At 38.0% G+C, this 24,522-nt stretch overlaps 1 protein-coding gene across 1 annotated transcript in view; it reads left to right on the forward strand.

Moving 5' to 3' along the window:
• The window catches only part of SPOPL (speckle type BTB/POZ protein like), a 33,031-nt gene that overhangs the window by 3,703 nt on the left and 4,806 nt on the right, over nt 1-24,522 (forward strand). Inside the window, exons 2-10 of the mRNA XM_083865504.1 lie at nt 10,988-11,122; nt 11,298-11,419; nt 11,688-11,839; nt 15,328-15,455; nt 19,526-19,703; nt 19,798-19,853; nt 21,428-21,550; nt 22,810-22,952; nt 23,038-23,091. Coding sequence (XP_083721630.1) covers nt 11,045-11,122; nt 11,298-11,419; nt 11,688-11,839; nt 15,328-15,455; nt 19,526-19,703; nt 19,798-19,853; nt 21,428-21,550; nt 22,810-22,952; nt 23,038-23,091 — 1,034 coding nt within the window. The 5' untranslated portion in view covers nt 10,988-11,044. The remainder of the gene's footprint in view (nt 1-10,987; nt 11,123-11,297; nt 11,420-11,687; nt 11,840-15,327; nt 15,456-19,525; nt 19,704-19,797; nt 19,854-21,427; nt 21,551-22,809; nt 22,953-23,037; nt 23,092-24,522) is intronic.

The following is a 24,522-nucleotide window of genomic DNA, read 5'->3' on the forward strand; positions in this document are numbered from 1 at the left end:
TAATTTACCTGTGTGCTTTACAGAAAGGAAAAGCAATTGTGTGCCAGGGAGAATGCAACAGAGTAGCTCTTGGCATTAGGCATTGCTGCTGCTGGTGGAGTAAATGTCTCCAGCAGTTGGGAAACTTCCAAAGTTCATGGGGTGGGAACCTCGTATTGTTGTTCAGTGGGAAGGATCACTGGGTGAAACTCGGGAGCCAAGCTTTCTCTTGGCCTCCTTCCTGCTGGTTCCTTTAATGTTCGTCCCCTCCCAGGAGCTCACTTACCAGTTGGTCAAGTCTTTTGCAAAATCGGTTCATGAGCAGGGCTTCGAGTGGAGATGAAGGAAATGGGGAGCGATGACTTGCACTTGATTTATTTCAAATGCCTTGTTTTCTCGTGTACTGAATGTTGAGCAAATTAATTAGACTGGGTGTCTCTAAAAGGGTTTGGGGTGGTTCCATCAGTGAACAACTGAAATAAGGTGTAAGGTGCAGAACTCTGGCCTGAGGAATAGGTGGTAATAACTTTCTCCTCTGGTGTCCTACTTTCTAGTTCTCTGTTCCATGTTGACTTTTGCTTTGGAAAAGTTCACAAAAACTTTCATTTTCCTGGCTTTCTTTATTCATATTCGGTTTCTAATTGATGAATCTGCTTTCTCCATTAGCGTGGCCTGTAGCCTGTGAAGGACAGATAATTTCAGTACACAGAGTTTAAGTTAAAAATCACTGGGTTAAGTTGAAGTAAAATCTGAACACGAGTTATTTGTTGTTTCAAGCGCTTAAAAAATTAATCTGGTAATTCAGATTAGCTAATAATTTCTCTAAATTCTTTAGAGGAGACATATGTTGACTGTCTTCACAGAAGACAATAGGGCTCTGAATTACTTCATCTGTAGACATTACCTCAGCAACAAAACTATCCCTCTTTAGTGGCAATTTTTCTGAAATTTTAAACCAGATAGATTCCTTGTTAACTGAGATTAATTTCAGAGTTGCTTGTTTGTATTTAAAACTCTTGAAGATAAAACCAGAACTGTTTTGTAACGAGTTTATGTAACGAGCAGTTAATATAGTTTGCTTCAGTGATGGAGCAATATATAATGAAAATTTTAAATTTTAGCTTCTTGTTGTAAGTATCAGATGTACCAGTGGGCACACTGGTATTTACATACCAAGTTGAGTAACTGTTCTTGTAACAGGACAAAACAGTCATTTTAACTAATGTGCCTGTGCTGTGTGCAAAGTTAATTGCAGCAATTATTTGTGTACATATGGATTTATGCCTCTTTTTGGATGTTTTTTTTCATAAATTTGGAAAGTTCTTCATAGAATCTATACAAAGTTATTTAAAGTCGTATTATTTAATTTCTGAAAATGTTATTCTGAGGACGAAGTTGTCAGAAATCTCTGGCTGATTGGTGTGATTGCAGGTTAATGTAATGCTTTGCTGTACTGACTGTCCAAGTGGGTGTGATCTCACTCTTGGGTCTGGCACTTGGCTTATGGTGGTTTCAGAGGAATAAAATGTATGAAATCTATTTTCAGTGGATTTTTCTGATCTCTGCAGAATATGTCAAGGTAGATGTTTTTTTGTTTTGTTTATTTTTGTGCATATAGTGAGCAAATTTAAATTAAAAATGGCAGCAGAATAGTATTTGTGTTACAATGGATGATAGAGCTTCTAAGAAACTAAAACTTCTTATACTGAAGAAGTTTGCATAAATACATTTTATGTGAGTTTTGCAAAATCCACTGGGCAGGTGGTTGATCCAGGGTAAAAAATACAGTAAATAAATCTGAAAGATTTGAATTAATACTGTTGCATCTCATGAGAGACTTGTGATTAGGGGAGTTCCTGTCTTGCTTATGACAAAAAAAGGCTTATTTAGTAACATTCTGCTGAAGTGGGGGTTTTCCCTTTTAAGAAAAAAAGAGAAAAAGGGAAGAGAGAAGGAAAGCATGCTATAACTAGAATGAAAGAAAAGCTTCCATAGGACAATAATCTGCTCAAAATTTGTGTGTGGCAAACTTTATACCCAGAGTTAGTTTCTATGATTAGTTATATTAATAACTAATCAAACAAAATCCACCTTTATTCTGTAGTCAGTGGTTTTGAATATTGTTTTACAGGCCAGGCATCATTTTTAATGATTAAATAGCAGTTGTGTTTGGAAATGTGCCATCCCCTCCAACAAGTGTGAGCCTCTGCTCACTGAGTGCTGAAGGGAAAGATATATGGCAGTAACATCATCCAGTGTTAGTCTGGGTTACTCATAAATTACAGTGTCTGAGCTTTCAGAGGTTTCCAGAGTCACTTGTAAAGAGGGGCTCGGCACTTGGTGTTGGCTGACTTCTTGATTTCCTGGTAGTAAATTGCTTTTTTTTTTTTTTTTTTTCTGCTGTTTGTTTCTCTGCTGTGGGGGAGCACTTTTCTGCTCCGTGTGTGTGAGGCCACCTCATCAGGATGATTCACAGTGTGGTTGTGTCTGCTGTGGACGGAGGCAAAAAGCAGCAGACTCAGATCTGCTTCTGGTCTGCCTTGTTTGACAGCACCCAAAGATGAAACCAAATCTATTTACTCCACAGCCAGGCCACCCCGACAGGCCTGTGCCAGCCTCTCTGCCTTGCTACTTACTTGGGAAATTCTCTTCTGTCTTGAGCAACTAAGACTGAGTAACTGGGGAAACTTACAGGAAACTGCCAAGCTTTGGGTTGTTTTTGTAGTGGAAAAAGGGGTCTTAGATTATATCAGAATGGCTCTTGAATCCTGAAGTATAAGCAAAACCTGGATGTTTTTTGAAGAAAAGAATGGTAGAAGTCATCTACTTGTCTTTGAATTTTAGAATCCTGTTTCTGTTGGACTGATTTGTGAGCTGGACTCAATCATCCTTCCAAGTCAAGCTATTTTATGAACTTTTAGGATTTTCTTTATCACTGTGGGTCTAAACCAGTTTAGCTGCAGTCCAATCCTGAGATGTCAAGTTTTGCTTGCATTGATGGCTTTTAGAGATTACTGCTTCATATTCACCAGAGCAAGTGTGTGTGCAGCTCTGCCTCTTGACCTGCCTGTCTTTCCTAGGATGTGTCTATCAGCTCTTGTGGATTAGTTCAATTTCAAGAGACTGTTGGGGTAAATTAGCATCAAATGCAGTTAGATCCTCTGGCAGAATTGAGTTTTAGGCTTTTTTCCTCAATTTCCTAGCTTTAAAGTACCAGTTGTTTTTTGCACAAGGTCTGACACTCAGGCACAGAGGCCTGAAATGAGCTGTGACTCTCAGAATCTCCAAGATGCTGCTGTTGCCCAAATGTGACCACTGCTTTGCCGTGAGAGGTAACAGGGCAACAAATGACTGATCAACCCCCTCCTGGCAACATCTGTGAGTATGAGCTTTTGCCTGCTGAGAGCTGTTGTACCAATTTGATGTGAACTTTGCAGGTGATGCCGGTCTGTGGAAGTTAATGAGTAGGTTTTGCTGCTTGGTACAGCTCCTTTGCAGCAAACGAAAGCATCTATTTCCAGAGTACAGGCCAGTGCTTTTCACGAATCATATGGATTTTTAAAAAAAAGAAAACCAAAACAACCCAAAGCACCCTAGACTAGCTGTGGATCTGTTAAAGAAAGATATTTTTTTTTTACAATTGAAATCAACTTTCTGTTGGCTTATAGAAACTCCTGTTCCAAGTGCAAGGAAGAAAGTTAAAATAAGCATTTTCCATTTGGTGGACTCTTGATTGTGTGTAACTGAAGCATTTAGGGAAGAAATGTCTTCATTTAATATACTTTCACATGGCAATGATTTGTTGGAGTAAGAGTAATGGAGTGAAACTAAGGAGGGGAAAAGATCACTTTGGCTGTATACCAGGAAACAAACCCCGACAGCAATAGATTATTCAAATAGAATAGTTTCCCAAGAGGAATCGTGGTGGAAATACCCCTCTTTTGGGTCCTGTAAAACTAGACTGGGCAATGAAAATGAAAAATGCTGTAAGAAATAATCTTGCATTTCTTCTCCAGGGAAATGCATAGATGAGTGCTGTAGGGAATGGTCTGGGACATCTAATACAGAGCACAGTGGGTTTCCTGTATTACAGAACAATAATGCAAGGCTAATGCTGAGGGATTTTTATCAGTGAGCTTGGCTGATGTAAACTAGACAGTTTTAGCTCCAGCTCTGCTGAGCATTTGGGCTTTCTCACAGCTGAGGTAAAATTCAACTTTATTTTTCAAAGCCTTAGGATAGGAAAGAAAATTTAGAGAAAAGCCTGAAAACAGCATGTACACAACTTTACAGTTTTTACAACTAATGGTATTATCTTGCTAATTTTGAGCTGCTGACTACAGTCTCATCAGTCATAGGTACACCATCATCCTTCTGAAGAGTTGGGCATTTCCCATGTGCTGGGTTTTGCCTTGCTGGGGCTTTTTTGCTGGAACCACCATGAGGCTGTGCTTTTAAATTCTGGAGTCTTAGTTGTAGCTATTTTGAGATGTCTGTGACTCCAGCTGCCTGCCCTCTCTCTGCTGGAGTTTACTGTCCCTGGGCAGGAGTTTCTCAGCTGTCACAGCCCAGTCCATGGTAGTATTTTTTTTCTCACTGGAAAAGTGTGGAGAGAGTCATGAATTGGCTTGTGGTGTGGCTGCTGGTTGTGTCTCCTGGCAGGGCACAGGCTTCCAGCAGAGCTGTGGCATGGCAGGGGTGAGTGAGATGCTAAGCATGAAGCACACAGGAGCAGCCAGAGCTGCTGATTTAAACCCCAAAGCTTGGGTTTGTATAAATTTGGTTGCTATTGCGTGGTTCCAGAGCAAACATATACTTAAATAAGCATTTTTTAATATCATGTTCTAAAAAAGCCTCAAACCTTTCTAACTGTTACAGGCTGCCTCTTCAGTGTCATAGGAGTTTCCTGTGTGTAGCCCAACTGCTGCTTCCTTCTTTTGCCCCAAAAAGGAGAAAATTTTCATGTTAAAAGTCCTGCAGATAATGTAAAGTGTAGTACCTCCTTAGCCTGTAAGTTTTCTAACTTAGGGAATGGATATGTTATTGCAATCGTGTAAGTATGAGTAATTCTCTTCACTCAAATGATGCAGTGATGGATGGGGATTAAAATCAATAAATGCTAAACACTGTATTTAAATTTTTGTAGGTATATCTTGAGTGTGTTTTCAGAGGAGGTAATAACTGAACAAATTGGAAAACTGCCTGAGCTTAATAGACCTTTCAGACATCTGTTATTGTGTTGTGGATCATCCAGCAGGAAACTTAGTTTAATAGTTGGCTGTTTAGGAAATATAACAGCAAATCTTTCAAAAAGATCAATTGTGAAGGGTTGGAAATCCTCCTAATTAAGGGAACAATCCTATTTATTGCAAAGTTCTTTTTTTTTTTTCTACTTACTAGTAAAAATTGTAGGAATTTCTGTAAGCTTAATTGGCTTATAACACAAAATCTTAAACAGAAAAAAAGAAAATCAAGCCATGGGTGTTTCATGCCACCAAATAAGTGTGACCCAGGTGGTGGGTGGCTGTTGCACAAATCCTTCTGTGATCAATGGGAAAGGGACATGGCTTTTTTCACTCTTAGATAGTTTGGCCTCCATAAGCTGATGCTGCCTAGAACTGCTCCAGGTGGAGCAATGCAGAAATAACTGTGTCTTTGGCCTTAGAATATCTTTCACTTCAGACATAACTGTTTTGATCGGGTTTGTTTGTTTCCTTTATTTTTATATTCATAAATGTATTCTTTCTCAGCCAGGAAGTGAGAAGATGGTGTTTTTCCCAAGATTTTGCCTTCTCTGTAATTTGAAAAATAAAACTGATTCCTTTAACAAATATTGGTAGTTTTATATATAATACTTGCATATGAATTATATAATACTAAGTAATACTTTACTCACTGGTAATCATTTAATAAGAGGAAATTAAACAAGTATCTCTGGAACTACACCATGTTTATTTTGAATGGGTTTTTGGGAGTTGAAATTATTGAATGAAGGATTTACTTCAGATTTATTTTTTTTTTAAGCCAAACCCTCAAAATTTCACAAACTACATTTGGTTTCTAAATTATGTATTTACTAGGAATAAAAAGTTGGAGTTATGTTCAACTTCAGAATCTTTATTTCAGCCTGTGATGAAATATCAGCGTTTCCAGAGAGGGGACAAAAAGTTAATTCATAACAGCTTTGCATTTTGTGCAATGTTGAGCCCTGTTCAGGAAAAAACTGTCACCATCTGAGTGGAATATGAAGTACATGCAGTTGGAATTTGTTGGTGGGAACCACTGTGATCCTGGAGGCTGAGCCCTGGAAAAAAGAGATGCTGGAAGGAAGAGGCTCAGCAGGAACTGATCACTGAGTTCACAATTCTCATTCTCGAGGGAGCAGGACAGGGTCACTGGTTTGCTTTGGGAACGATCCTTGGGTTGGATTCTGGCAGGCTGGATTTGACTTTGGGGTGTGTTGGGTACCCTGCAGGAGACAATTGGTTCAGCCATTCCTGCCAGCAATGTGCTGCCTGCAATCCCTCACAAATTCCAAGGGAAACCACTGGCTGCTCCTAAGGGGAGAGCTGGCCCAGCATCCTCCTAACAGGGCAGCAGCTCTTCTCTTCAAACAGCTTTATCAAGTGTTTTGTGGGGTTATTATTGGGGGCACAGAAAATTTTTCTTTGTGTGTTCCTATGTATGTGGTGTTTTCTTAATCAGCTGGTCACTCTTTCAGTTGAGATAATTCCAGCACAAGATGTAAGAGGCTGGGAATGTGCTCTTGTCTAGCTCGGAGAGGTTGAAAAGTAACTTTGTTTAGAATAATGTTGATAAATACTCCATTTCAGAGAGGAGGTAACAAGATAATATTTTTGAGAATCATGTTATTGGTGTAGGAAGTCACTTTGGATCTTAAGATCCGGGAAAATGGAGATCTGATCCAGCTTTTGATGAAAACCTGCACAAATAACATTTTTTGGAAGGTAGCCTGTGGTTTCTTGACACTGTGTGTGCAGGTGATTAATTAACAATGATCAATTTCAGATGCCTTTATACTTTTAGTAGAAGTATTTGTTTGACTAGGACAGCACTTCAGTTAATTCATAAATAAAATGTGCTTTGAGAAATCCCCTTTTTTTCATTTTATTTCTGCCTGCTTGCTCACTGTAGGAGGATCAGCTCCTTGAAGATCCTCATTTAACAGACTCTGGTCTATTTGCTGAGCAATTATCAGATGAAGCAGTAGAAGAAGTGATAAGCCCATCATATTTGGGGTCTGGAAGTACAAGCAAAGAACTTTTGACCTTTTCTTCTTTTTTTAAGGAAGACAACACAAACTCTGAATTAAATCAGCATTGATTGTACAACATTCAGTATGAGTATATAACTTCATTAGAAAAAACCCCAAACAAAGGAACTTGACACCCTTTAAAAATACATCTCATCTTCCTTTTGAAAACCAGAAACTTCTTTTACCCCATCCATTAAAGGTTGTTTGCCCTGATGGTCAGACATTTCTGCCTGGCAGAACGGCCACACAGACTGGTTTGTTGGGCCATGTCCAGACAGGCACAGCATTGCCTGAAAACTTGGAGCTATTGTCTGATAATGCTCCATCATTTCTGCTGCTTTGTTCATGATAGCCTGCAGAGTAATAAATGCAGGTTCTAGCATGAAAATTGTCCCTCTAAGTTGTTCCATCCTGCAGATAGCAGACCTGTCTTCCTGCACTTCACTGATTTAGTTCCACCCAGTCGTTCTCCGACTGGTTTTGTGAACTCCACCTCTCTCTGTTCCGAACCAATTGGTCTAATAGGCTGTGATGAGGGGTTGGTACTTGGAAAACCATTTTGTCAGAGCTGATGACAGTGGCTAATCAATGATTCATAAACATTTTCTTCAGAGTAGTATTTAGTCTGCTCCCTGCAGAGTGCACAAAGGGTGATGAGTGTGGAGTTGTATTTCTGTTCTTACCTTCAGGCTGCCTGTGCAGGGTCCACTTTGGTGACCATTGGTGGCCACTCAGTGTGGTCTGGCTGTCAGTCAAAAGTCCTTCTCCAAACACCTCTACACTTCAGGACAGCATCTTGAAAGCTCTGGTAAATATCCCCATGACCCCACCCAAATCCCAATTAATTGATTAAGTAAAGGGAAGGGCAGTACTGCTAAACCATTTCCATCCTTCTTTTGTACCTTGTCTTTTGGTACATGTTTACACAGAGCATCAGAAGCTCTGTTTATTCATTCTCCCATTATTCAGTTTGTCTTGGTAGGTCCTTTGTTTTTCTTGTGTGCTCAGGCATACTAAAAAATACAGACAGCTCCTCAACACAGACTCTCAGTATGAAGGATTTAAAGTTACTGCTTTCTGCCAGTTTTCTCAGTCTAAAAATGTGATTGGCTTAGTAGAGCCATGCAAAAAAAAAGTGAGGTGTAAATCTGTTCCTCAGAGAGTTGTCCTCAGAGAGGGCATCATGAAAATCAGTTGTCTGGTGTTAGTTCAGTAAAGGGGAAACTTTAGAAAAAGCTGAGGCTGTTCAGAAGGACCTGAGAAGTGTACTTAGGTAAAATCAGGCCTTCCTTAAATAAGGGCCATGCAGCAGGTGGAAGCAGCCTCTGAAGCACAGATGCCTTGGGTAGAACAGGTACAGACACGAGGCAACAGATGGACCTGAAAGTAATTGCAAATAACTACCTTTGCTTAGAGTTAAATTCTCAGTGAATCAAGCTGATTTAGCTGTGAGACAGGAGTGGGCAGATAACTACTGGTAGCTGGCCCAAGGTCACTGAACACTTTCTTAAAAGAGATTGTGTACAGCAGTTATTTTCAGGCTTTTCCAATTTAGAAACCCCTTCAGAGCAAATTTTGGCTCAGATCTGCTGCTCCTTCATGGTTACTGGGAGCTGACTGGTCTAATGGGCTGAAGAATTGAGGTACAGATGAGAGAGTCCTGTGCATCTCATGCAAATGACAGAATAAGGGATGGGCTGTATTTCTTGCTTTTAGCTTTGGAGAATCTGGAGGAGCAGCAAGCAGATTCAGTAAGGCTGAGGTAAGCTATTCTAACCCTTTTCAGGATATGGTTCTGTGTCAAAATCCAATGCATTTGGGGAACAGCTTCAATTGTCATCATGAGGATAGGATGTGATTCCAGAAATAATCGTATAAGTGCTAATATTTGCTTATGAAAGCAAAAGTTCATGTGTATCCTTCCCAGGAATTTTATTCTGGGTTGTTCTGTACAGAGAATCAAAACCAATTGTAAACAAGTAATCAAAAACTATGTAAACACAGCATGCACAAATATATGTGTTTCCTGCTTAAAAAAATAAGAAGGAAATAAGTTTGGTTATCTTAAATTTAGGGATGATGTTTGTTTTTCATTTATGGAAAGTACTAATGAAGTACTGAATGTTGCTGCAAATATAAGTTTTATTTGGGGAAAACTCATTTGTTAAAGACAGCTGAATTATATTTTTGATTAGTTTTCAATGTCTCAGGGATTCATATCTTACAGGAGACCTATCTATTCAGTGTTTTGTTTTTGCCCTGTCATAGTAGATCTCTTGGTAGAGATTCATTAAGGGATATGATTATAAGGCATCTCCTTCTTCATCTGGTAAAAATTGAAAATTAGCTTTCTTTTCAAGGTCTTAGACTTCTGTGATTCACAGCAATCATCTGTCAGCAGACTTTGATGTGGAAGGGCTGCTTCATACCATGAGTGAGAAGCAGTACCAGAAAGGCAGAGGGGAAAGCATCCACTGAGGATCACAGCATTTCACAGAGCAGAATTCTTCCCATGGGAATAATGAACTTGTTCACATCTTGACTGAATTCTGTGTGCTCTTGCAGTATCTTTTTACCAATGTTTGCATAAAACCTTGTTTTGAAGCGTTGCTCCATCCCTGGAGAGTTCCTTCATGATTAGTGATGTGCAATCACATCTTTTGAGGAACACAATTAGTGCTGTTCTGTCTCAGCTAAAAAGAGCTGTACAGTGCAGCAGACAAATGTTGCAGCATGATGGTTGCCTTTAAGCGATAGCAGGATATGTTGAAAGAAACTTTCTCTACTAAGGGAAAATGTTTTTGTGACAGAAATAATTGATTTATTTTTTTTTCTGATTTGATTAGAGTTCGTTTCACTTTTGAGCAATTTAATGAAATGGTTTAAGTGATAGGCTGTGCTTGTGACAGGGATCTGTCCACAGCTGACAGCAGACCCTCCCTTAAAGGAGAGGCAGCCAGGAGCCCTCATTGCCCACCTTTCTCTCATTAGCCAGGCCCAATTACTGCTGTGTACCAGGTGTGAGTGATCTGGGCAGTGACTCAGCTCCTGATGGGCAGGAGGAGCTGTAGTGCTCTGTTAGGTGGTGGTAGTTCATAACAAAATCACTTTATTTGTTGTTGGGAGTTGACTGAAACTGTTTTCTGGCTTTGTCCTTCAAGGGGAATCACACACGTGGTTGTGGTGATTATAGTTCTTCAGCTGTATCTGTTGGTGTTAAAGATAGAAAGCATCTGTGAGAAAAAAAAATACTGCTTGAAATGCAGGTTTGATTCTTTACCCTCCATTCAGAAATCTCAGGGTTGTGTGAACCTCTTCTAGTCCCAGGTGGCTGAGTGTTCTTGTGAATTATGTCTGGGTGAAAAACTAAGGCAGTGCACTAATAACTGAGTGCTCTATGTACTCTGCAAATCAAAGGGGGAGAGCCTGAAGAAAGTTATAACACTTCTGGAGTGGCCAAAGTGGTAATTTGCTAAAGGAGTGTTGAAATATTGTCATTAGTGGTGGTGTGTGATGCAGAGGTGCTTATTTTTGTAAATTATTGTGTGAGGGCTCAGCCTGCAGGTTTTGAGCACCAGTGGTTGTTGATGTGTAACACCCAGCAGAACCATTGTCCTCTTTTCAGGTTTAATTTTCAGATACATCATTTAGTAAACACAGTAAAATGAGTTTTTGTATTTCCCACACCTAAAAAGGGTGAATGAAATGTATTAATTACTTTTTTTTTTTTAGGAAAATTACTGAAGCTTGGATTGCTCTCTTGATCCTATAAACCTGCAATAAGTGGCAATGTCAAGGGTTCCCACCCCACCTCCTCCTGGGGAGATGTCCAGTGGACCTGTGGCTGAAAGCTGGTGTTACACACAGGTAATCTACATAAATTCCAATGGCTTTATTTTCATTATTGTCATAATAATCATTAAAAGACCCTAAATTGAAATGATTGACATATTGAAAAAATATAGCTGAACTAAGTAGTTCTCACAGTCAATGCTTGATATGTAAGTTAAATTTTCTCAACATTTTCTGATCTTTTGTTCAGGTTAAAGTAGTAAAATTTTCATACATGTGGACCATTAATAACTTCAGTTTTTGCCGTGAAGAAATGGGTGAAGTTTTAAAGAGTTCTACATTTTCATCAGGGCCAAATGACAAAATGAAGTGGTAAGGTCTTTATTTGAGCAAGTGCTTTGATTTTGTTCTGGGGTTATTTTGCTCACAAAAATTGTAAAGTTAAATTACAAATAAATATTGAAATTTGGATGCTTCTTGAAGGGTTACTGTAGGTATGGATTGGTTCTAATTTCAAAATGTCAGCAATCAGAAAGGAAACCATTTATTTCAGTAGCGCTTATTATTGTGTCTTGTAAAAGTATTTCTGAATTTATTTTGGGTGCCATTTAAAAATTACAATTTCTCTCATTTTTTTCAGGTGCCTGAGAGTGAATCCAAAGGGATTAGATGATGAAAGCAAAGACTACTTGTCATTGTATTTGCTTTTAGTCAGTTGTCCAAAAAGTGAAGTCAGAGCAAAATTCAAATTTTCCCTACTCAATGCTAAAAGAGAAGAAACAAAAGCAATGGGTAAGGGAATATCACTGTGGTTTTGTAAGAACATCAGCAATGTAATTTTTTTCAGTTGAGAGCAGAATTTAATATTGAGATAAACTTTTAAAATACCTTTTTTTAATTTCCTTTCAGGAACTTAATTACAAAATCCTGTTCATGTTTCACACATTTCTGATCACTGAGCTATGTTAATTCTATCCTGAGCAGTATAAATTACAGCACATTGCCAACTGCTGTCACTCCAGGTCCTTGTCACTTAGTTTTTCCAGCAGATTATTCTTGTTTCCTGTTAGTAGAGGTGTATTTACTTGTTTGTAGCTGCAGTGGAAATGTTTGATTTCCATTGCTAAATTGGATAAGCAGACATGGTTGATTTTTTTGGCATCCATTACAATATTTTGGTCCATTTCAGCTGATTTGTACTGTAATCACTTTTAAAGTATGTGCCATGTACCCAAGGAATTAGAAGACTTTGAAATAACTGGTGATTTGATTTAATTGTTGCATTGATATGAAAAATGTATGGAAGGCTCTTTGTTTCAAACTTTTGAGCACAACCTTCACTGGAAATGCTTTTTGGGGAAGCTGGAATTCTTGTGGAAGTGAATAATTTAATGCTGATCTGCATTGAATTTGTTCTGCTACAAGTCCTGTATATGAAGAATATCTATTTTTCTTCCCTTCTTCTACTCCAGGAGTTAAGGGATGTTTCAGGTCCTGTTTTGTTGCAAGTTCTGCATTTCTTACAAAATGTCTGTAGTTCTGCAGTGTTTATACCCAAAATTCACACTATTTCTCCTTGAGTATCTAAGCCCACTTGTAATTTTCAATTTAAATCCAGAGAGCTGGGTTCAAATGTAAAAATTAAATTATTGGACTCTTTGGAAGGAAAGTAAATATATATGTTTTATTGATGGTGATGGTTTCTTCAATCCCTGCAAACTCCCTTCTTCTGGAGCTTATTTGAGCAAAGCTCCATTTGTGTACATTTGGAGAATCATTTGGACTTGACACAGTCCAGGAGAGGATTGGTATTTGTAATAGAATGTGAAACTGCATCAAAAACTGTTTGGAGGTAATCCTGGAAGGACAGAATTGTTGAGTTTGCACAGGAGCTCTGGAGGCTGGCTGGCCCCAAACCCCAAACAGGGACAGTTTGCTTGGGACTGGTGATGCTTTGAGATCCCCAAGGATGGAGACTCCACAGCTTTTCTGGGCAATCTATTTTAATCTTTAGCCAGGTCCTGCTGGCCCTTTTTTGTCTTGGGGGTTCATTGTAGGTTCTTGTTGATTTGTTATCCCCCAGGACCCCAATCTCCAGTGTCCTGTTTGTTCCTGACCCAGTGGGTCTGTAGCAAACCCCCAGATCCTGAGCCATCAGCTCTCTGCTGGTTCATCATCCACTGCAGTGCTAAGAATCCTATGAGTGGGTGTGTCTTCAGCTTCTGCAATAGTAGCTGTGGTGTGTTTGGCACCACAGGAGTTATAAATATCTTTTCACTTTGGGAAATTACCAATGGAAGCCTTATTTCTTGGACTCTCCAGCCATTTGCCATCTGCTTCTGTAGATGCTGTGTATTTACTGGGACAGGGAAATGATACCCTTCTTCCAATATCCCTTGTAAATTGATAATTCATGCATAGGCTGCTGCTTCAAGGGATGAAGCTGTGTATGAAACAGATAGCAAACTAACATTTTAACTTAATTAGAAAAAAAATACATTTGGACTTTGGTGCTGCTCTGTTTTGGTTTTTAATTTTGGGGGTTAACATTGGTTGTTGCTGCAAAGAGTAAAGTCTGATAGAAAAAAAGAATAAAGAATTGGCTGAATCTAGAGAAAAAAATTTTCAATGCTTTTGGGAACATGATTTCCTATTTTTTTTTAAATTCAACGTAATGAGGTTAAAAGTTGGTAAGTGTGAAAACACTAATCCAGATGCTGAAAAAAGCTAGACAATGTTTTTTAAAAACGTGATTTTCTTCCTTGATATACAGATTTTCAGATGTGAACAGTGCTGTGTGTTTGTTCTGTTGCCCTCAAAGGCCACACTGCACTTGAGCAAGTGCATTTCCCTCTGCTGCTGTGCTCTGCATGGGTGAGGGGTTGTTGGTACAGGAGTGTGATGAGGTGACAGGGATAGAGACCTCACACCTCCTGCAGTGTCAGCTCCTGGGTGACTCTATTCAATACATTCTGAAAATACAGTGAAAATCTCTACAGGTTATTTTGCTTAATAAAATCTTAGTGAAGAACTGCTCTGAATATAATTTTTCCAGCTCTTGGAGGTGAGGGCGGTGCGTGACAAGTGTGTGTTTTCTGTGGTACATGCTCAGGCCTGTTCCAGTGGTGCTGCCAAGGTCAATAGTGTAGGGAAGTCTGGCTTTATGTTGGAGGCTGTAGAAGGGATGGTATTTTAACAGATTCTGTCATGAAAAACACTTTGCTTTTATTACAAACTTCTAATTTAAACTTCTAAAGTGCTCTCTGGAAGGCTGAGGTATCTCTACATACAGCAAATGAGATGGTGACGTGTTTCTTACCCAGCTTTTTTGGAATGAAAGAAAAGTTCTTTCTCAAAGAACTCTTCGCGAGATCCCTCCCCACATCCTCCTCTGCTCTTATTTCAGTTTTCTTGCTGTCTTCATTTTGAGCAGTCTTTCTAAATTTAATTCAGAATGTGCTTTATTCTACTTAGATTCTCAAAGCCATTCCCAAATAACCTCTTTCCCATATTTTACTTAAAGTATATGGTGCTCTTTCCTGTGGTTTAATTTGGGCAACAAGTGGCCACTTTTCAGTCAACCAGCCATGTAAAATGTGTGATCTTACTGAATTTACATGTGTTTGCACTGAGATGACTGTGGGAATTTTTTTTTTGGCTGTGAGCATCAGAAAAAAGTTATCACAGCAAATCTGATGGATTTTAAAAAAATTATTATAACTAGGGCCAAAAGGTAAATATATTTAATATCTTTTAGGACCAACAAACAGTTTAGTAGTTGAAAGCTTCCATTTCTGTTTTGCTGTTTTAATGCTTTTACTGTAACTCAAACTAATTTCAACCTGTGAAACAAGATTTTCCATTTCAGGAAGAAGTCAAACCAGATTGTTATGACAACTGCAGAGCGTTGTCAGGATGGGTTTGTGGTGACAAATTCATTGTAATGGTGCTTCCCTCTGAACAATTCCTGTTTTGACACATTGGCATTCTTAAACACTCACTGCAAAACTCCTTGTGCCTGAGAGATCTAAGGAGATGAGATGGTTTAAATTATAAATTGTGCTCCACTAAATTCTGTCAAGTGTTTTATAAAATAACTCTATTACAATATTTAAAAGTCTTTAATCAGTCCTGTGTTTTCTGGAAACGTGACAAGGGATCCAAATGTGTGAAACTGATTTTTTTTTTTTTTTATTAGCACTTAGTCTTTATGTGGAATTAGGTGTTATTTGTTAATATTTTCCTTTAACTTGCTGTATTTGTACACAATTTTTTATCAGAAAGCCAAAGAGCGTATCGATTTGTTCAAGGCAAGGACTGGGGGTTTAAGAAATTTATCCGAAGAGATTTTTTACTAGATGAAGCTAATGGTCTTCTACCAGATGATAAGCTTACATTATTTTGTGAGGTGGGTATTAATTTTTAAGTAATAACATTTTAAATAAAATGTTTCCTGCTCTAATAAATAGAGATTTATGTTGATTTGAACAGTAACATACTCTAAAATTGTCTTCTGAAAACTGTAAATATACATTGCTTTGTCTGCATTGCATTTTGTTCTGTTTTTTGGTGCTTGTACACTGAAGTGTAGAATATTAAATTGATAATTTGTAAACTGTTGGACTTCTCAATGAATTTGCCACAGTTATATCAGAATTGACTGTAGAATTGTTTGTGGCAGAGGTGGCCTGTGTGAGCTGTCTATAGAAATGCTCTTTTACTGAGGTCACTTTTATTTACAGAAGTTGTGTTTGGAATTAGAGGATTGGTTTTCACTGGATAAGCAGAAGGAAATGTTCACATACTGGTTCACATTATAAAACAAAACCCAACTGATTGTCAGAATCTGTATTCCTTTAATATCCTAATTGATGGCTAATCAATGAACAGGTCTTTCTAGTAAATTAAATGCTTTATTTTTTGACTAATTGTTACACTTTGTTTTCTGAGCAAATACAAGTGTCTTGCAGAAGGTGTGCTTGATACTGAAAATTAATTTTGAGAGCTGTGGTATAAATTTAACTTCATGGTGTATTGTGAGTCTCTTCTTCTATAATATCATTTATGTTCATAACCTAAATTTTCCTATTAAATTTCAGTAAAAAGCTTATTCAGTGTTAAAAATGGAAAGTAGAGAAAGTAGCAGTGTAAGTGGAGTGTATGTTGAATATACATTGGCTGGTTATCTGGGCTGCCATAAAGTGATTAGTGACTTAGGAGGATGATAGATGCTCTAACTGCTAATAAATTTGCTTTGATCTGTGTATTTACAGGAAATGTGTAAAATTGTCTTGGCAAGATTACAATTTAATTATATGTCATTATGCTGGGTTGGAAGAATAATTGAAATGTGGCCCTTGAGACTAGATATTGCAAATACAGTGCATCTTATTTTCACTTAGACAAGTTAAATTAGCTGCATGATAAATTTGTTATGAATACAATTATTTGGGTGATAAAAGCAGATATAACAAATGTTTTATGGTTCTGTAAAGATACTTTAGTGTATTTTCTCTTCTTAAGTTGTCCTCCTAATGAACACTTTGATGTAAATGAGCAGCTCTTAAAAGTAGCATGTGGTTTTGGAATAGATTGCTCTCTAATTTTAGAGATTAAGTTTGTTTAAAAAGTATAAGTAGAAGATGTACTGAATTTCCACAGAGAAATACTGTTATTTAAATTTTGATGCTAATCACTGAATTTAGCTGTGTTTCCATACAAAATGTTTTAATGTGAGTTGCTTTGGTGAAATGTTGGACCTACTCTGATTATAAATGTGGAAGGAAGTAAAACATTTAGTTGTTCACAGTGAGCATGTTAAAATAACTTCTGGCTTGTTTCAGGGTGAAGGAAAAACTTGGAAATCCAAATATTTTAGGAATTTCTTTATTTGGATGTGTGATACCAGCTCTTCAGCTGTCCTTAAAAATGACAGGTGTTGTTTGAAGGACCTGTTTCTGTAGACAAGCCTGAAGTTTTTGTCCTTTTAAGACTTTACTGTTAAGCTTTAATTTCCATGTTTGCCTTCCTACTTGTTTCCTGTTTGGAAAACTGACTTTCCACTTCTTAAGCCTATATTTATTTCATTTGTCTTGATAAAGCTTGTCAGATCTAGCAGGTAGTTAGTGCAGGTCACTGATTACTGACTGTTGGTTAGCCCTTCTTCCTGTTGGCTTGCAGGAAGATTATTTGGTTGTCTTTGGCGGCAAAGATGGTCATTCTTTGTTGCCAGAGATTCTCCAGATCAGCTGGATATGCCCTTGGATTGGACCCAAAGGGCTGTTAAATTTAATACTTTGTAAAATCTGGTGCTGCCACCAGCAAGTGACCTAGTGATTAAATACAACCTCAGTTTATTGGGCACACTGATCTCTGTTTCACTCAATTCTCCCTTTCCATATAATCTAGAAGTACTGAAGCCTTGCAGATGTTCCATTTGCTAATGGAATAGCATATTCTCTGCTTTCACGGATCTCTTAGTAGTCTGAGTCATTTATATCACTCTTACCATTAGATCACCACAGATTGAAAACCAAGAAAATCACGACATGATCCTTGTGAAGTGTCATCACACAGAACTTGTTTAAATTGACAAGTTTTCAATAGTTATGTGGGATGAACTTGATTGGATTTCAGCTTTATTTAAATAAATTATAAATAATAAAAGGATTCACTTGATTTATGGTGTGCCATCTGGGACAAGTCAGATATCACATATCAGACCCCTGTAATCCTTTATGTTTAGAATCTTTAAAGGACGATACAAAGCGAGGTCACTCAGGTGGGGGAGATTTGAATTAAAACTTTGCTTGGGTTATATCTCCAAAAAATGACATATAGCAAATTGTTGTGTTGCACAACTCTCAATATGTATTAGAGACCATTACAAAACAGAAGTTTGGAAGGTCAGAGATGAGTTTAAGTGCACATTAAGAGTGTGTAGATGACTTTCTCTAGGCACTGTCTGTAGCTAACAGGAGGATGCTGTGTGGACAACTGGGACCATGAACTTTGAGTCAAGGCTCTGGAAAAGCAGAACTCTCCTCTGGCAACAGAAGATGAACTTGGCTAAGCTAAAACTTCCTTTGTGTGTATGTATATCTCCTGAAGTCATTGTGTGTATGAAAACTGGGAAATAGCTCTATAGATTTTTTTTTCTGTGTTGTAAATGTACAGTGTAACTGTGAAAGGGAAATTTTGCTGTGCTTTGGGTTGTTTTTTTTTTTTTTTTTAAGGTGGAAGAATATAAAGAAATTTCTTGTATTCACAGGGGGGTATGAGATGATACAGGGAATTAGGCAGTGATTCAAGTCCCCAAGCTGCTGTCATAATTGGATCATCCTCCTCCTCTTCTGGTCTGGAGTTTGGCTTGCAGTGCCTCAACTTTCTGTGAAGCTGAGCTGTGCTGATTTTGCTTTCTGCCAGATTTATTTCAGATGCCTTTGGAAATCAACCAAAGCCCTGATCCGAACAGTATCAGCATTTTCTCTTAAGATCTAATCCTAATTTTCTGTATTTATGAGATGGAGTGATCAAGATCCTGTAGTATGGCTTGTTAAAAAGGTTTTATTCTCAGGTCTGTGCCCTCAGACAAGAGAAGCAAAATCTGCTTAGCTCTTCTGTTTTCCTAACACACTGATTATAAAGACTTAGTATGTGAAGGTAACTGAAAAAGCAGCAGAATGCTGCTGTCCTGTTTAATTCCTGTATGAAAGACTTAAACATGGGGAATAATGGCAGAATCTTCACTTCAAATTCACATATTCCAGTTTTTTTAACTGGTTCTGTACAGAAATTACATCTTGTGAGCGTGCATTTCATTATTGAATTTACCTACTACACCTTGTATTTTGAAAATAATGGCTTTTAATCTTGTTTGGAAAACAATTACTTGTGATTCCTTCCTGGATTAAGTAAAATGAAATAATGAAGGAGCTGTTACTTGCACTTAGTTTGCATTATCAGACTGCAGGTTATGTATAAACTTGACTGTCAGTACAATAAGGGATATCTTATTGAAAAATTCTGTGGATTGTTCTTATGAAACTTTTCTGTGACCATGTGTTTCTGATGATCTGTATAGAATTTTATATTGTGTATATTTTACTCAGATGCGTGAAGTGTTGAACTGTTAATTTAACTCTGAAATGGCATTAACCTGTTTTTGTTCCCACTGGTTTTCCAAGAACTGTATCTGTCCTTACTTACTTTGGCATTTGTGTCAGGTGGCATGTAGTATTGTGCTCTCTCTTTTTGTTTTGGTTGGATAAGTACACAATATTAGAGTCTCTAAGTAAGCCCTATTTGTTTTATGTTACTTAAAAGTAAACTGTAAAGCATTAGTTTATGGTTCTGGCCTAATGCCACTGTTTTTTTGATTTGCTTTGGAATTGTTGGAATTCTAGCAATAGGTACTGTGATTTAATTATTGTTGGCATTCAGTAATGAAGGAGTTGTCTTGCTGTGATTTTCTGTTAGGTAAGCGTGGTCCAAGACTCAGTAAATATATCAGGACAGTCTAATACAAACACTTTGAAGGTACCTGAATGTCGACTAGCAGAAGATTTAGGGAATCTCTGGGAAACAACAAGATTTACAGATTGCAGTTTTTATGTAGGAGGACAAGAATTCAAAGCTCATAAATCTGTCCTTGCAGGTACTTTCTACTTTTGTATTGCTATTATTTTGTAATTTAAATCGCTATAAGTTTAAAATGTGATTATATTTAATATTTACTTTTCCTGATACAGCACGATCTCCAGTTTTCAATGCAATGTTTGAACATGAAATGGAGGAAAGCAAAAAGGTAAGCTTCACTGAAAATGTTACATGTAAATATTTGTACCTTGTGAAAGAGGAAAACATTGAGAAAAACTTGAAGTAGAGCAGATTGAGGAGAATGAGGGTTCTTATGGTGCATGAAGGCAGGAGGGACAGTTCCTGCACCTCTCCTGGTGAATTCTGAGGGAATTTATGTAGAAAGAATGGAAAAGTGCTGGAGGACTTGGATTTTTTCAGGTACTTGCACCTGCCCTAGATAATGTTTTTAAACATTAGCTACTGGTGTGATTGACCTGGTAATCTCTGCCCCCTTTTTGCCTCAGTTTGTATCCTATCAGCTGATTGACTTTACTAAGGTTTTGCTGTGGAGTATTGAAGTGTTTTTTATGGTAACCAAGAAACAAGAGGTGAATTATGACTGGAATTAAGCCTTCAGGCAGTGGAACACTTCTTTTCATTCACAGCTTCTGCAGGCACTTGACCTGTGTAAGTGTTTTGATGGGTGGTTACTTAATCAGCAGAGCTCTGCTTCTGCTTTTATGCACTTGATGTCTCCCACAGCAAGGAGCTGTTTGTGTCTTTCTTGAAGAAGAATTATCAAAAATGGATTGGTTATAAGCAGGATCCATGAAAAGGTGAGGAATTGATCACCTCACAAAAGGGTTATGATAGATGATCATCATTTGGTCAGGAAAACTGCAGGATGCCACTTGTGTACACCAATACAGGAGGGGAACGTGGTGCTGTGGTACAACTGAGGGTCACTTTCCTTCCCAGCACCTCTCCAGTTTGGAAACTGCCACAGGTGGAATTGGAATATTGGGAGCATTTTATTGAGGTTCCTGAACTGACAGAAATCCAGACAGGTCACAATTTGAGTGATGTGCCATGCCAGGCCTTGGCCTTCATGTTAGCAGTGGATTTCCAGTGCTCCTAAATACTGATAGAAAACCAGACCATGTTCATCTCCTGTGACTGGGAGTTTTATACCCCATTCAGAAATCTGGTGTTTGCTTCTGCATCTTTGACATCATTTCCTACTTCATTAGTTGCTTATAGGGGATACTGTAATAGGATTGGTCAAGCTTGCAATGCCACTGTTGTATTAGGGCAATCTTCAGCTGTGTGATGTCATTTCAGTGGATTCTCACAACAAAACCTGGGCTGTGTTGACTCTGTTTAAGTTGAGCCAAGAATGGCTCAATTTGTTTTGTCTGCTGCTCTGACTTCTGATATTCCAAACATATTGTCTTTGTGCTGGAAACTCAGAAGCATTTTTTAACTATTCCTGAACTTGTCAACTCTCCTGATTTTTATGTACAGTCTGTGTGACAGACTCTTATGCATTTCTAGGGAAAAAAAATGCAATTACTTTTTATTGCTGAAGCTTTTCCAGCTGATTTTTACCTAACTTTTAAGAGATTTTTTGATTGCTTTTGGCTTAACATTGTTGAATGTTACCTTAAATCTGTAAGGATTTTGTATGATGAATAGTGAACAAAAACTTGTAGTGTTCATGCATATGATATTTATTTTAATATTCACTTTGAAATTGTAGCTAAATTCCCAAGATTTTTATTGATTCTTCTTTTTTACCAGAATCGTGTAGAAATAAATGATGTAGACCCTGAAGTTTTTAAAGAAATGATGAGATTCATTTACACAGGAAAAGCACCAAACCTTGAAAAAATGGCTGACAATTTGTTGGCAGCTGCAGACAAAGTAAGTAAATGACTCCAAAGTTCCTAAACCTGGTGTTTGCTTGGGGAATGTTGATTTAAAAAAATAAATCTTATTTTCAGATTGTTTGATATATATTTTGCTTTTTTAAAACATGAGAAGCAGTTCTCATCAGAAATAAAGGAAAATAGGAAAGAATACTTTTTTAGCAGTAGAAGGCTGATAAATCTTTTTTTTAAAGAGAAGTGTTTCAGGTATCAGTTTAGTATCAGGGTTTTTTTAGAAATTGGAGATGATTAATATGATTTGGAAAACTGGGTTTTGAATAAAATGTATGCTAGATCTTTGTATCCTTCAAGAAGATTTATCCATGTTCTTAAATTAATTGTGCTTCCCCAAAGTACTGCTACTTTAGAACTTTAATCTTTTTGTATTCCCAACAAACGTAATAGTTCTGATCATTCATCTCTTTGTGGAGATCTTGTCTACACTTAAAATTGTTGTTCTTTGAAATATTTTTTCTACTGTGATTTTTGAGATGAAGGGACTTACAGCAGCCCAACAATTAAAGTGTGTTTTTTTTTTTTTTTTTTTTTTTTTTTTTTGTTTTGTTTTGTTTTGTTTTGTTTTGTTTTGTTTTGTTTTGTTTTTTTTTTTTTTTTTTTTTGAATGCTGGCCTTGATTTAGGCCATAATTGATAAATGTGGAGACTTTTGTAAGGTAGAGTTATGTGATTGTCTGCAATACCAGAAAATAAAAATGAAACCTGTTCAGACTGACTTCCTTCAAAAAAGAAACACAGTTTATTCATGCAGAATATAATATGGGAATACAGTTATTTTCCATCAAATTTCTTGTAGGCTGTATCAAAGGTATCAGGAAAATCAGAGAATGGATTGGGGCTAAACTTAGATTTGTTTTCAACAATGTAGTTTGATGAAACCCCTTGTATCAGTTCTTGCCCCTCACTTAGCGATGTGAACCCATTTGATGCTGATTTGCTTCCTTGCTTCTCCTCCCTCACCAAGAAGAAGTGAAATGAAAACTTCTCAATGAGTTATTTTTGTTGTTGTGATAAAAACTCTGTCAGCAAGGTCTGCAATGAGTTTGTGCCAAGTTACATTTGAGACCTGCTCAGTGCAGCCCGTTGTGCTTTGCAGTACCTGTGGGGAAGCAGTTTGATGTTACACTTGGGAGGCACCAAGCCTGGCTGGAAGTGTCTCTAAGAACTGTAGAGATGAGGACAGAAGGAATGAGAATGAGTTTGAGGAATGATTAGTGCAGTTTTTCTCTCTCTCCAGTATGCACTGGAACGGCTGAAGGTGATGTGTGAGGAAGCACTCTGTAGTAACCTCTCGGTAGAAAATGTTGCTGACATTCTTATCCTCGCAGATTTGCACAGCGCTGAACAGCTAAAAGCACAAGCAATAGACTTTATTAACAGGCAAGTAATATTTAATGAGACTCTAAATATGTTTGTGTTTATACTTTGTGGGCTTTTTCAATATTAGCACGCTTCTCTCTTGCAGGTGCAGTGTTCTTAGACAACTTGGGTGTAAAGATGGGAAAAACTGGAATAGCAAGTAAGTTTCCCTGCCCCACGATGTTCTGTACAAACACTGCTAAGTAGACTGCAGATCTTAAGAACTGTTGCTTCATTTCCACACTACTGAGGCCTGTCACTGACTGTAAGTAAAGTAGGATTCAGCAGATGCTACCCCAGTTACGATTGTGACTCCTCCTTTAAATGACAGGGAATGTTAACTGCTCTCCAATGTGAGATCCTGACAATAGCTGGTTTTCATTCCCTCTCCCAGGGGCATAGTGCTGTGAAATGATGGAAGCAGCCTTTATAGAGAAAACCATTCTCAGGAGTACCCAGGTTTGTGCCTGGAGGAGTGATAACCCTAGTGTGCTTTTGAGACTTGCTTGGGTCAGTCTGAGCCTGCAGTATTTCCACAGAAAAGAGGGCAGTTGCTCTCTTTGCCTTTGGGGACGTGTTCGTGCACCTTCCCACATGCCAGCACAAGTGCTCTGGAGGCCACACAACTCGTCAGTCAGGTCCCTCTGACTCTGAGGGCTCCTGCCTACACTGGAAATAGGCTGAGACTGTGTGGCTCAGGCTCTGGCAGTGATTGCAGCAGCTCAGGTGAATCACAGAGTGGAAGGCAGCCAGCTGCAGAGCAGCTGGTGGTAGGCTCAAACAGTGTCAAGGGCAATGGAGCACTTACTTCTTACCATCAGTGGACTTAAAGGCTGTGTTATACCACTTAGTTTAAATTATTTTTAAAATAATTTTCTCCTTGAAACAAAAAAGGCTTCACAGGCATAATGATTGAGCATGATGTGGAAAAGTGGGTGGTGAAAGGTAAATAGTAAAATGCCAGTAATAAAGATAAGTTCAGAATCATAACTGTAACTACTTGATGTATTTCTTCTCAAGTGATTTGGAAGTTCCTGAGTTGACTTCTGTCTTGAATGTTTGCTGGTTAACATGCTGGTCATCTTTGCTTCAGCTAAAACATCCACAGTAATTCAGGGAAATAATACAAGAGGGCCTGGCTTAATTTACTGACTCTGGGCACCAGGGAGTCTGAACTTTGGTATTGTTTCTCAAGGCGCTTACCTTCACTGACTTGCAGCAGCAGATTAAAGCTTGCATCAGAAATCTGCCAAAGGTGTTTTAGAGATCATGTACTGTAGAGGTCAGCTGATAACTTCATGCTTGATAATGTTCCTGAAGCAACGTGAGGGTGCTCATGAAAGGCTTTTGAAAATGCAGAGCAATGGGAACTTGGGATCGATGCATATTAGTTCCAAATTACAGATTTATCCTGTGTCAGTGGACATGCAGCCCAACTAATATACCATTCTTCATGTGCAAAGTGATTTTTTTGCCTTTTTTCTATATTATTTCACAAAAAATTAAGTACATACATTGAGTAAATATATAATCTCCTCTTCAATCTCCTGAGTGTCAATATGATATTGCTGAAATCCATTGTTGCTTTTGT

Source organism: Zosterops lateralis (genome assembly GCF_965231275.1).
Source record: "Zosterops lateralis genome assembly, chromosome: 7".
NCBI lineage: Eukaryota > Metazoa > Chordata > Aves > Passeriformes > Zosteropidae > Zosterops > Zosterops lateralis.